The 12,935-nt window shown below is 37.2% G+C and overlaps 1 protein-coding gene across 5 annotated transcripts in view; it reads right to left on the reverse strand.

The window, feature by feature from the left end:
- The window catches only part of LOC127977336 (golgin subfamily A member 4), a 77,274-nt gene that overhangs the window by 14,498 nt on the left and 49,841 nt on the right, over positions 1 to 12,935 (reverse strand). For 4 of the 5 annotated variants that reach the window (XM_052582205.1, XM_052582206.1, XM_052582203.1 and 1 more), the window contains exons 14-17: positions 10,902 to 11,006; positions 7,557 to 10,781; positions 7,112 to 7,237; positions 6,851 to 7,003 (exon numbers count right to left, since the gene is read on the reverse strand). In XM_052582205.1, coding sequence (XP_052438165.1) covers positions 6,851 to 7,003; positions 7,112 to 7,237; positions 7,557 to 10,781; positions 10,902 to 11,006 — 3,609 coding nt within the window. The remainder of the gene's footprint in view (positions 1 to 6,850; positions 7,004 to 7,111; positions 7,238 to 7,556; positions 10,782 to 10,901; positions 11,007 to 12,935) is intronic. The other variant, XM_052582204.1, reaches the window with a different exon arrangement.

Below are 12,935 nucleotides of genomic sequence, written 5' to 3' on the forward strand. Positions count from 1 at the left end.
TTCACCCCCCCTTTAAGCCTGACGTCCACCTCTTCGAGGGTCTGTGAGTTGTATCCATTCAGTATTGTCACTGTATACCCACCCGCATGCCCAGAGCAAAGCTCCAGTTGTCCCTGTATACCCCTCTGTACGCCTAAAGCTAAGAGCCAGCGTATTGCCCTTGTATACTTACCTGTATGCCCAAAGTCAAGCTCCAGTTGCCCCTGTATACCTCTCTGTACGTCTAAAGCTAAGAGCCAGCATATTGTCCTTGTATACTTACTTATATGCCCAGAGTCAAGCTCTAGTTGCCCTTGTATACTCACCTGTGCGTCCAAAGTAAAGACAAAGTTGTCCTTCTGCATACTTACCTGTACGCCCCGAGTTAAATACCAGTGCATCGCCCTTGCATACTCACCTGCAAACTCCATCCGTAGGGTTTACCTGGACGAAAATCGAAGTTAATGATCGTGTATCTTTCTTGCATACTTGCCTATACACCGAAGGCCAAGACCCCAATATATTCACCTGCATACTTACCTGTGGACCTTTTAGGCATTTCCAACCGCGGACCCAGAATCTCGTGGTGAACGGCGTCAGGTACGCACCCCACCCAATTCATCAGAATTACTTACCTCCTTTGCTCTGCGTGCAGGGACTGAAAGGGCCCCACCGACGTTTCTCCTGCAGGAGAAACACAAAGGCACTACTGAGAAAAACCCTGTTGAGTCACGTGAAGGAAAGGACACAAATTACGGACAGGCTTACCTGAGAGTCCCCGTGACAGAGTCAGAAGCGACTCGGACCTATACTCTCTGGCCCCGAGAGTGGATTTTAGATTCCCTTTTCCCTTCCCTTCACACCTTTTTAAATAATTTAAATAAAGTTGTTTTAATTATACTCTCTCTCTCGTGTGTCTGGTCATTGGGGTGTTCTTGGGACCTCCTCGAGGTGGAAACTAGGGAGGGGCGAGACTCACGACATCTGTGGTCCGCTCCGACCTGTGACATACGGCTTAGTTTGATAGTGGAGGAAACTGTTTCCGTTTCTTACTACATCAATTTTATACATGTATCTTACGAACCACAAATTCACCATTTCACAATGTTGGCTACTTGAATTTGAATGCTTCAGATTATTATTTATTAGACCTATGTAAACCAGGCTTTGTACTTAACCTGTTTTCAAAAAAAAAAAAAATTCATGGTCTTCTTCACATGAAAAAATTGTCCTCTTCATGTTTGACCCCAGCTCAGACTGAACGGCACGGATTGTACTATGGGCTGTTTTAGTTAACCAATGTATCTAGACTCTATAGTGTATCTATATGTTTGGTTTAATGTTGTAAGCCTATATATAATAATAATAATAATAATAGTAATAATAATAATAGCCTACAAGGAAGGAATAACTGACAATGTGCTGTTAAATTACAGAAAAGAAAAAAAAAAAAAACATAAGTTATTCTGTGTCTTAATTAAGAACAAGTTCAAGTAAACAGTTTTATTGTATTTCTATGGGCAGAGGAGAATAGCCAGATCAAAAAGATACAAAGAAAACACAATGTAACATTCATAAAACTGTACACAATGGAATGCGCAGGTGAGTGGGGCTGTAGTGCCATCTAGTGGTCGTTGTTTTTCTTTGGCTCAGCTGCGCGTGGACTGTGAGCTGTGTGTGGATTGGGCAAGGCTTAAAGGGCGGAATGAAAGTCTCAAAATTCAAATGTATCAAATAGAATCGATGATCCACAAATGAACATTTTAATCCCTACAAATTATGATATTTTTTAATACAAACTATACAACATTTGTATTCACAAATATGTCTCTATTTGAACAAAATGCTGCACATTAATGTAATTCTTAACTCTGCAGACACCGGTTGAAAAGCATTTGTTTCACTGTAGTGACGCACATTCGCAAATTTTTCAAATCATGTACTTTAATGAATTGCACTGGGCCTTGTTCTTTAGTAGTTGTGTGTGTGTATGTGTGGGACGTGAAATGCTGAAAACTGCGAAAATGAAGTCTCAAAATCCAAATGAACCAAACAAGATTGACTCAAACTAGACGTCAATTAATGCATGCATGTCTCCTGTTCCACATATGCATGGATTCCTTTTTGCATGAGCAATTAATGATATATTAATGCAGAACAGAACATTTTTATTTGCAACATGTACACGTACATGTCCACACCGCTGCACAATCAAATTGAATCAAATTGCAAGGCATTTGTTTGTGGTTTGTAAGATACATGTACATCCTCTACATCCACTACGTTCTCAAAACTCAGGCAATTTGATAATACCTAGAATATCAAAATCAACAGCGGGCGGCAGATCCTTTTCCTATTTGGCGCCTAAACTCTGGAATAACCTACCTAACATTGTTCGGGAGGTAGACACACTCTTGCAGTTTAAATCTAGATTAAAGACCCATCTCTTTTACCTGGCTTACACATACTAATATGCTTTTAATATCCAAATCCTTTAAAGGATTTTTAGGCTGCATTAATTAGGTAAACCGGAAACGGAAACACTTCCCATAACACCCTATATACTTGCTACATCATTAGAAGAATGGCATCTATGCTAATATTTGTCTGTTTCTCCCTTATTCCGAGGTCACCGTAGCCACCAGATCCAGTCTGTATCCAGATCAGAGGGTCACTGCAGTCACCCGGATCCAGTACGTATCCAGACCAGATGGTGGATCAGCACCTAGAAAGGACCTCTACTGCCCTGAAAGACAGCGGAGACCAGGACAACTAGAGCCCCAGATACAGATCCCCTGTAAAGACCTTGTCTCAGAGGAGCACCAGGACAAGACCACAGGAAACAGATGATTCTTCTGCACAATCTGACTTTGCTGCAGCCTGGAATTAAACTACTGGTTTCGTCTGGTCAAAGGAGAACTGGCCCCCCAACTGAACCTGGTTTCTCCCAAGGTATTTTTCTCCATTCTGTCACCGATGGAGTTTCGGTTCCTTGCCGCTGTCGCCTCTGGCTTGCTTAGTTGGGGTCACTTCATCTACAGTGATATCGTTAACTTGATTGCAAATAAATGCACAGACACAATTTAACTGAACAGAGATGACATCACTTAATTCAATGATGAACTGCCTTTAAAGAGCCACACAGATGGGAAATCAAAAATTACCTGTATTACAGTGTATGATGTAGCTATACATCAGTGTAAACAATGTGCAAAGTAATTAAACCAAAAAGTACACGATTTATACAGTTATTGGCTTCTAAAGTAAGGAGTCGACTCTGAATCGCTGAAACGAGTCGTTATAGATTTCAAATCTTTTGCCCATCTCTATGTACGTCACTAGAACACTTTGCATAATAATCTCCGCCTACCGTCTTGGGAGAAACGGAACTCTGACCTGCCCCACCCCCCACACAGACGCTCTGGTTGGTGTGATAGCATCATGTCGAGGAGACAGTGTGTTTTTAATTGTAAAGTTTGTTTTATTTTCACTGCCAAAGAATGAAGATCAGAAGAACCAATGGCTAAAATTCATTTTTACCACAATACCAGAGCAGTACAACAAATCCTTGTTGTGTTCACAACATTTCACTGATGACTGCTTTTCTAATCTCTGTGATTACAAGGCGGGATTTTCAAAGCGTTTGGCCATAAAAGAGGGTTCATTACCAACTTTATTTGGACCAACAAGCATCTCCGGTAACACTTTAGAATAAGGTTCCATTAGTTAATGTTAGTTAACTACTTTCGTTAACATGAACTAAGCAAGAACAATCATTCTACAGCATTTATAAGTCTTAGTTCATGTTAATTTCAACATTTACTAATGCATTATTTAAATCAAAAGTTGTGCTTGTTAACATTAGTTAATGCACTGTGAATTACCATGAACTAACAATGAATAACTGTATTTTCATTAACTAACATTAACGAAGCTTAATAAATACAGTAATAAATGTATTATTCATTGTTTGTTCATGTTAATTAATACATTAACTAACATTAACTAATGGAACCTTATTCTAAAGTGTGACCGCATCTCCGAATCACAACGCGAAGTATGATTATGAAGTTATGCGTTTGTTTTCTCCCGAGCGTCTTATCAGTATGTGTGCTGTCTGCAGCCTTTATCTGCGCTGATCGTCATGTACAAACAAGTCATTAAAATGAAGTGTAACTCCGTGAATACTCAACGAAGAGACATGAGAGAGATATCTATAGAAAGCTTGACATGTCTACTTTAAAACTAAACAAGTGCTGCCGAAAACAGATATTCTGTGATAAAGTAATCCATATGAAAACAATGTGATGTCCAATCTTTCACGTCTCCCTTCATTATATCTAATGTGACCACGCCCCTGCGATGAACGCTCGATTCAGATTCAAACTGAAGCGCGCGGCTTGAATACACCCAAAAAGAAGAAAAAGAAGCGTTTTTCAAGTTTTTTATTTTACTGTTTGCTTCGCGATGAGAGGAAGACATAATTCACCCCAAAAAGATGCTAACGCATTGTTTACCATGAAGTTTTGAGGAATCCCACCCGGTGAAACACACCAATTTGAAAAACTAATGGAATGCATAGTCGATATAAAAAATTGGATGACGAGTAATTTCTTACTGCTAAATTCAGAAAAAACAGAGGTGTTAATCATAGGGCCTAAAAACTCTGCTTGTAATAACCTAGAACACTGTTTACGACTTGATGGTTGCTCTGTCAATTCTTCGTCATCAGTTAGGAACCTAGGTGTGCTACTTGATCGCAATCTTTCCTTAGAAAGCCACGTTTCTAGCATTTGTGCATTTTTCCATCTCAAAAATATATCTAAGTTACGGCCTATGCTCTCAATGTCAAATGCAGAAATGTTAATCCATGCATTTATGACTTCAAGGTTAGACTATTGTAATGCTTTATTGGGTGGTTGTTCTGCTCGCTTGGTAAACAAACTACAGCTAGTCCAAAATGCAGCAGCAAGAGTTCTTACTAGAACCAGGAAGTATGACCATATTAGCCCGGTCCTGTCCACACTGCACTGGCTCCCTATCAAACATCGTATAGATTGTAAAATATTGCTTATTACTTATAAAGCCCTCAATGGTTTAGCACCTCAGTATTTGAATGAGCTCCTTTTACATTATACTCTTTTACGTTCGCTACGTTCTCAAAACTCAGGCAATTTGATAATACCTAGAATATCAAAATCAACTGCGGGCGGCAGATCCTTTTCCTATTTGGCGCCTAAACTCTGGAATAACCTACCTAACATTGTCCGGGAGGCAGACACACTCTTGCAGTTTAAATCTAGATTAAAGACCCATCTCTTTAACCTGGCATACACATAACATACTAATATGCTTTTAATATCCAAATCCGTTAAAGGATTTTTAGGCTGCATTAATTAGGTAAACTGGAACCGGAAACACTTCACATAACACCGTACTCTCTACATCATTAGAAGAATGGCATCTACGCTAATATTTGTCTGTTTCTCTTTTGTTCGAGGTCACCGTGGCCACCAAATCCAGTCTGTATCCAGATCAGAGGGTCACTACAGTCACCCGGATCCAGTACGTATCCAGACCAGATGGTGGATCAGCACCTAGAAAGGACCTCTACAGCCCTGAAAGACAGCGGAGACCAGGACAACTAGAGCCCCAGATACAGATCCCCTGTAAAGACCTTGTCTCAGAGGAGCACCAGGACAAGACCACAGGAAACAGATGATGCTTCTGCACAATCTGACTTTGCTGCAGCCTGGAATTGAACTACTGGTTTCGTCTGGTCAGAGGAGAACTGGCCCCCCAACTGAGCCTGGTTTCTCCCAAGGTTTTTTTTTTCTCCATTCTGTCACAGATGGAGTTTCGGTTCCTTGCCGCTGTCGCCTCTGGCTTGCTTAGTTGGGGTCACTTCATCTACAGCGATATCATTGACTTGATTGCAAATAAATGCACAGACACTATTTAAACTGAACAGAGATGACATAACTGAATTCAATGATGAACTGCCTTTAACTATCATTTTGCATTATTGAGACACTGTTTTCCAAATGAATGTTGTTCAGTGCTTTGACGCAATGTATTTTGTTTAAAGCACTATATAAATAAAGGTGATTGATTGATTGAAGTTTTGTGTGGAACAACCAATCAAAACTGACTATGTTAGTTGACCAATCAGAACACAGTATGCTACCGAAAGGTGGGGTTTAAGGAAACTGAATCTTTTGAACAGCTTCGCGCGAACCGTTTGGGGATCTCTGAGAATTGAGGTAATTTAAAAATGATATTTTGACAAAATGACAATGTTTTTTAACCTTGGATGGATTTAATCCTATTGTACAGGACTTATAAACAGTGATAGGAAGCTTAGAATTTTCATCTTACTGGCTCTTTAACTATCATTTTGCATTATTGACACACTGTTTTCCTAATGAATGTTATTCAGTTGCTTTGACACAATGTATTTTGTTTAAAGTGCTATATAAATAAAGGTGACTTGACTTGACATGTATACAATTGATGTAGTACATTGATATTTTTGCGTGCATCTATTAATCATTTTGAGTCTAATTTCATCCCATAAGTGAGTGATGTGCCACGATGTTCAAAGCTTGTATTGTGTGAATGTTTAATATATGAGGGAAGATAATCTGCAAAGATTTTCCTTATGTGTGATGCAACCACATTTCAAAAACGGTTATGTTTTTAAAACTCCTGTAGTGTGAGCCAGGCTTAACACTATAAGGATCTGTCATTCATGTTATCTTTTAGCCAACAACCCAGTGACAAAAAAAAAAATTTAAGTTCAAATAAAAGCACCAAAATTTGACTGGACAATGTGTAATGGTTCGAAACTTTTATAGAAACACAAACTCACCTGTGTGTGTGAATACTGGTTTTGAAATTGGCTCTCCTGCCAATAGCAATGATTCTGGAGCTCACTAACAGTCTGCTGTGTGTCTCTGAGCATCTTGGAAACGGTGCTTAACTGGGAGGACACCCCGTCCTTTTCCTCAATTGCCTGTTGCAACTAGTAGATATACAAGGATAATAATACTTGAACAAATATAAAGGAAAACAAATTCACAACAATAAATATAACTTTTTTGCTTTACAGAGGGAACATTTGGATGCATACCTTGATGTTTATTTGTTGGAGGCTAAAATCCCGTTGCTGAATCTCTCGCTGGCAGTCCTGCAGATGGCTATGCAACTGGACCCAGTGTTCTGGAGACATATCTTTACCCTGTAAAGCCATGAATTCCTGAAGATACAGATAAATGTAACAATATTTTTGTAAAACAGGAAAAGTGTTTTTGAGTGCAGGGACCAAATTACCCAAAATCTCCCTGAAAATGAAAATGTTTCTGCATCATCATTCACCTACTTAAACTATGCCCTAAATTATATACCCTTTTTGTAAAGAAAAAAGTACATACGTTTGAATGTGTAGCAGAATTGTAAGCAAGTTTTGGGACGTAATACCCACATAATAACTGCATATTCAATGGATCACTTAAGTTAATTGTATATATCTACTGTAGGTATTTAGCACTAACCAGGATATGGTATTTCTCTCTCACCATTGTCTTTTTTTCTACCACTTTGCTGGATTGCCACTTGTGATGTTGTAGCTGGTCCTGAATTCTCTGAATCTGATAACTGGAATTTCTGCAGATCTCTTCTTTTTCCAGGACCAATTTACAGATCTCTTCTTCCTTTAATGATTTTTCATTGATAACTTTAAGCAACTCTTGTTTGGTCAAATCATAATCCTCTTGAAGTTTCTTGTATAGTTCATCCAGTTTCTGCACTTGTGACCGAGCAGCAAGCATGACTTGTTCCTTCTCAGTTTGTGTTTCCTGGAGTTGTGTGATCTCTGAGGTTAATCGCTCTATTTGACAGGTTAATTGTGAAACTGTGTTTTCAAGTTCTGATGCACTACCTTGCAAGTGCAGACACTTTTCTTTCTCCTGCATCAATAAATAATCCTTTTCATTAATGATGTTGATGAGATGGTTATTGTTTTCTTGTAAGCTTTTGAACTCTCCTTGAAATGTATCAATTTCATTCACTTCTAATTTCAGTCTTGCTTCACATGATTCTGATTGTGCCATTAACGTCTTTTTAACCAGAGAAAACTCTTTATCTTTATTTAACAGTAACCTATCTTTTTCTTGCAAAGCAGTCTGCAAATTCTGAACTTCTTCATGTAGCTCAGAGATCACTGTTATTTTCTGGGTGATTTGGCTTTCACTTTCCAACAGTTTGACTTGCATCTTATTTACAGACATCTCCTGTGCCCGGAAAACTACCTCTTTCCCTTGCAGAGCAAGTTGTAAAGCTTCAAGTTGAGAGTGTTTGGATTCTAACTGTTCTGCCAAAGATGCCAGTTCGACACTTTTATTTTCCAATTCCTTTCGTAGGGATGTGGTCATCTCTTGTTGTCTAAATATTTCTGCCATTGAATTCCTCAATTCAGATTTAATTATAGTGTTTTGTCCATTTATTGCCTGGGCATTATCTTGATATTCCACAACCTCTATTTGTTTCTGTCTGAGCACCTCTTTTAATCTTACATTTTCTGCTAAATGCTCCTCCAAATTACCTTTTAAATGTGCATTGTCAGATTCAAGCTTCACAATATTTTCATTCATAATACCAAGCTGACTAGTTAGTGACAGCACAGACTCATTTCTTCTGTACAATTCATCTGAGTGATTCTGACATTCAAGATTTTTCTCTCTTAAAGCACTTTCTTTCATTTCTGAAGTCTGGTTCAGTCTGGAATACTCCATTTTCAGAGAACTCATCTCTTGTTGAAGGATAAAAACAAGTTCTCGTTCATGACTAAGTTCGTTTTGTAGCAAACAACATGAATTTGATTCTTTCTGCATCAGTGTGTCTTTCTCTGTCAGACCTGATTTATAATTATTACCTTGTTCTCGAAGAATAGAAAGACTATCTTGTAATTGCTTGAGTTGGTGCTGATAAGCTTCCATTTGAGTACTTTGATCTGTTAAGGTCTTTTCTTTTTCAAAAACAATATGTTTGTACTGAAGGACTTGAGAAGTGGTGGATTCAAGTTCTCTCCTAAGATGATCTACTTCCTCTTTGGACTCCTTGAGGCATTTAGAGAGGGCTGCACATTCTAAAGACTTTTCTAGCAAGGTCTCAGCTCCAGACTGCAGTTTCTTTTCTATATTTTTGTGCTCCTCTACTTGCAAAATCAAATCTTCCTTTTGTTTAAGCAAGCATTCTATGATTTTACAGTTTTCCACAACTTGTGTTTCAAAAGTCAAGATTTTGTTTTGTAGAATCTCCCTCTCCTTGGTTGTTTCTGTGAGTGACTTCATCTGTTCATTTGTTTGTTTCTGGAGGTACTTATTCTGTTCATCAAGACTAGCAATTTTAGAAGCATGTGTTTCATTTTCTTTAAATGTTTTTGCAACCTTGTTATTCATTTCAGAAACAACTTGGGCTAGTGTAAGCACTTCTTTTTGTTTCTCTTCAAACATTTCTTGTAATTGTTGATGTTGCCTGCTCAGTGTCTCATGGAGTCTAACAATGCCATCTTTTTCTAAAATAATATTAGCCAATGACTGTTTGTTTTGCTCAAGTTCTTTATTCAGTTCATTTCCTTTGAGTGTTAGCTCTTCATTATCTATTTGCAAGTTTTCTATTGTTTTAACACTTTCTGAAAGCTGCTGTTCAACTTCAGATATCTTGCTTGCCAGTCTTTTCTTTTCTTCTGAAACATCAGACAGGGACTGGATGCTAGCCTCAATTTCCCTCTTCAATTGACAATTATCATTAGTGAGACTTTCATCTTTTAAAATCAAGTTGCAATTCTGATCTTGCACAGCTTGCATTTGCTCCTTAGCATTATCCAGGTGCTGCCTTTGTCTTGCAAGCTCTTCCAAAGTCTGCTCGAGCGATTCCTTCAGTTTCTGATTGTTATTATTCACAGATTGAATACTCTCAATTCTATCAGACAAGTCTTTCTCAAGGTTTTCTTTGGCTTCATTTAGAATCTTAAGTTCTTTGTTAAGTCTATCTCTCTCAGCTACTGTCTCCTCTTGAACAATCTTCAGCTTATGTTCCAATACAGATATTATCTTTGACTTATCTTGGACATCTTTCTTAAGCTGTTCTTGACATTCAACCTTGTCCTCAAGTTTTCTAGTGAACATTAAAAGCTCACTTTTATATTTGCTTACTTCATCAAGCAACTTATTACGTTCATGCAGGAAAGAGTCTTTTTCATGCACTTGTTCTCTATCCAATAGCTGTTCTTTGAGATTCATATTCAGCTTCTGTATTTCCATGCGGAGATCCTGAATTGTTTTCTTGTCCTCTTCTGTTTGCTTGGTTAAGTCTTTAATGTCATTAGTCTTTAATTCAACATTTTTTTTAGATACTTTTAGATCAGTTTCAGTTCTCTTCAACTGTTCAATCAGCTGAGGTATTAGGGCATTAAAGAACTGTTGGTCAGAAAGCTGTGGGTCTCTAAAGATTTGAACATCCTGTTCAATTTTACTCAGCACATTCTCTTTGATCTTCATTTCCTGTTTTAGTTCATGAATTTGCTCTGAATATTCTGCTGCACTGGATGTTAGTGCCAATATATCTTTGTCCTTATCAGTGATGACATCTTGAAGTCTATCGATTTCACGCTCACAGCTCTGCAAGTCATGAACCAGTTGTGCTCTTTCTTCTAGATGAGCAGCGTTCAGTCTATCGAGATCATCATTTGTTTGAACCAGATCATTCTGCAATGATTCTATAGTTGTCTCTTGCTTCTGCATCTGAAACAAGAAAATGGAATGTAAAGACATCTTAAATAAATAATACATTTTGTTGAAATGCAATTGGGATAAAAAATGTGACATGGGAGCCAGTGAACAATCAGGTCTATAAGATGTTACCTTATCTTTCAGCACACTGAGTCTAAGTGTCAGTTCTGCAACGGTTGCTTTCATGTCTGAGTTTTCCTTCTCAAAGGTGCTGCATGTCTTTATAACTTCAGCCAGCTGCATGGGAAGGTAGTATCAATTACTCATATGTGATTGAATAAATCACATATACTGTATGCCATTTTCTTAAATGTGCGACACTGTTCTTGATTCCTGGGTCTGGACTAAACAGTTTAAAAAACTAAAGTGGACACTAAATGCAAAAAGCTCTAAAATGCTTTTGAAAAATGAAAAATAACATAACCACAATATTTATTACATTATTTACATTCGCTTGAGTGGTGAAGAGGTGTTACATTACAACACAGGCACAAATTTTAGGCACAGGCACAATTTGAAAATTGAATGTGAAATTATTGCAATATAAATGTATATTTAAAAACTTTAATGTTACGTGGGTTTAATCGTGATTCATTTCAGAAAAAATGTGAGATTAACTGGTTCATTTTTTTTATCGATTGACAGCACTTAATTATAAGTATGAACTATCACATTAAATAAAATCTATTAATTTATCCGTCTAATCATGTCTAAAAAATCTAGCAATTATGTCTAACAAATACATGTATCGCTCCACCCCTAATATATATATATATATATATATATATATATATATATATATATATATATATATATAAAATAATGTAACAATTAACTTTATGTAATTAGGTAAGAAAAATTTTGAAACATATTTTCAGATAATATTTTCTTATATTTGCTTTTTGCTTTAGTACAGTGTAAATATAAAGGCCTAAGGAACATTTTTCACTCCACAGAACACAAATATGGACTTGATACTGTAGCTTGTCAGATTATGCTATTATGCTATTATTACTGCTTCACCTCAGGGTACTATTGCTTTCCTTCACCACTGTAGAACTGGGCCAGAAATGGATTATTAATATTACACTTGACATTAGTTTTACATCCAAAGTGGTCAGTGTGGTCAGTGCTTCTCTCTCACACACAAGACATTTAAGGGGCAACGGACTATCAATAAAATAGGTTAGGAAAGCTGCACATACGCAGTAATTCACATTAACTGCATAGCAATGGTGCAATTACTTGATCTAAAATGATGCTTTGTATTTAGTATCAGAGGCTCGGTTGTTAGTATGATGCGACAGTAGTTGTTTCATGTCATGGCTGCACTGCCACATTGGGTGTGCTTTTTTTCAGTTATGTCACTTCTCCTTATATGTTTTGTTCATTTAATTTATTTTAAAAACCAATAATTAAGCAGGAAAAGTAATAATGCACCAATTACAACAAAGAATCACAAGCTTCACACAACAGCATGAAACACAGTTAAAGGGGAAGCTTGTGGACAAGTCGTAATATGCAAAAAGCCCTGAGCAAAAAGTAAGCATACACTGTATACATGCTCATATATATAGTATATATTATTATAGAATGATAATCTTTACATTTCAGCCTTTAAACCATTTTGTTAAGAAACAGTTTGAACTATTACATAAAAAAAATATAATATTAAAATATATTACTCTCTTAATGGTTTAGATTTTTGTAATGCATTATTTTCTTGTTGAGTAGGCTTGCTGCGATAGACAGTGTTGGTGATGACACCGGTGTTAAACCGCAAAATTGGTGACGTCACTTGCCCACCGCGGCTCCGTCCCCCACCATTGTTTTTTTTTTTTTTTTTTATGATGAAACTCATTTAGTTAAGTTAGAGGATACTACAATTAAAACTGAATGCAACTGCTCAGTGCAGCACTCAAAAGACAGTCACGCATCACAGATCAGATTTCATTTATCACGTGAGCTGAGTGAGTCGAGCTGACTGACAGAAGAGTGAGGTAAAAAAAAAAAAAAACAGATAAGACTATAGTGGAAGAGTTTCAAAATGAAAATGTACAAGCGCCTGTTTTAAAAATAGTTTGGATTTTGAAAAGCCTGTTTACTTATGCCATTAATCTAAGTGATCCTGGAACTTTTTTAAACATTCGTTTCTCATTTATTTGG

The sequence above is a fragment of the Carassius gibelio genome, chromosome B18 (genome assembly GCF_023724105.1).
Source record: "Carassius gibelio isolate Cgi1373 ecotype wild population from Czech Republic chromosome B18, carGib1.2-hapl.c, whole genome shotgun sequence".
Taxonomy (NCBI): domain Eukaryota; kingdom Metazoa; phylum Chordata; class Actinopteri; order Cypriniformes; family Cyprinidae; genus Carassius; species Carassius gibelio.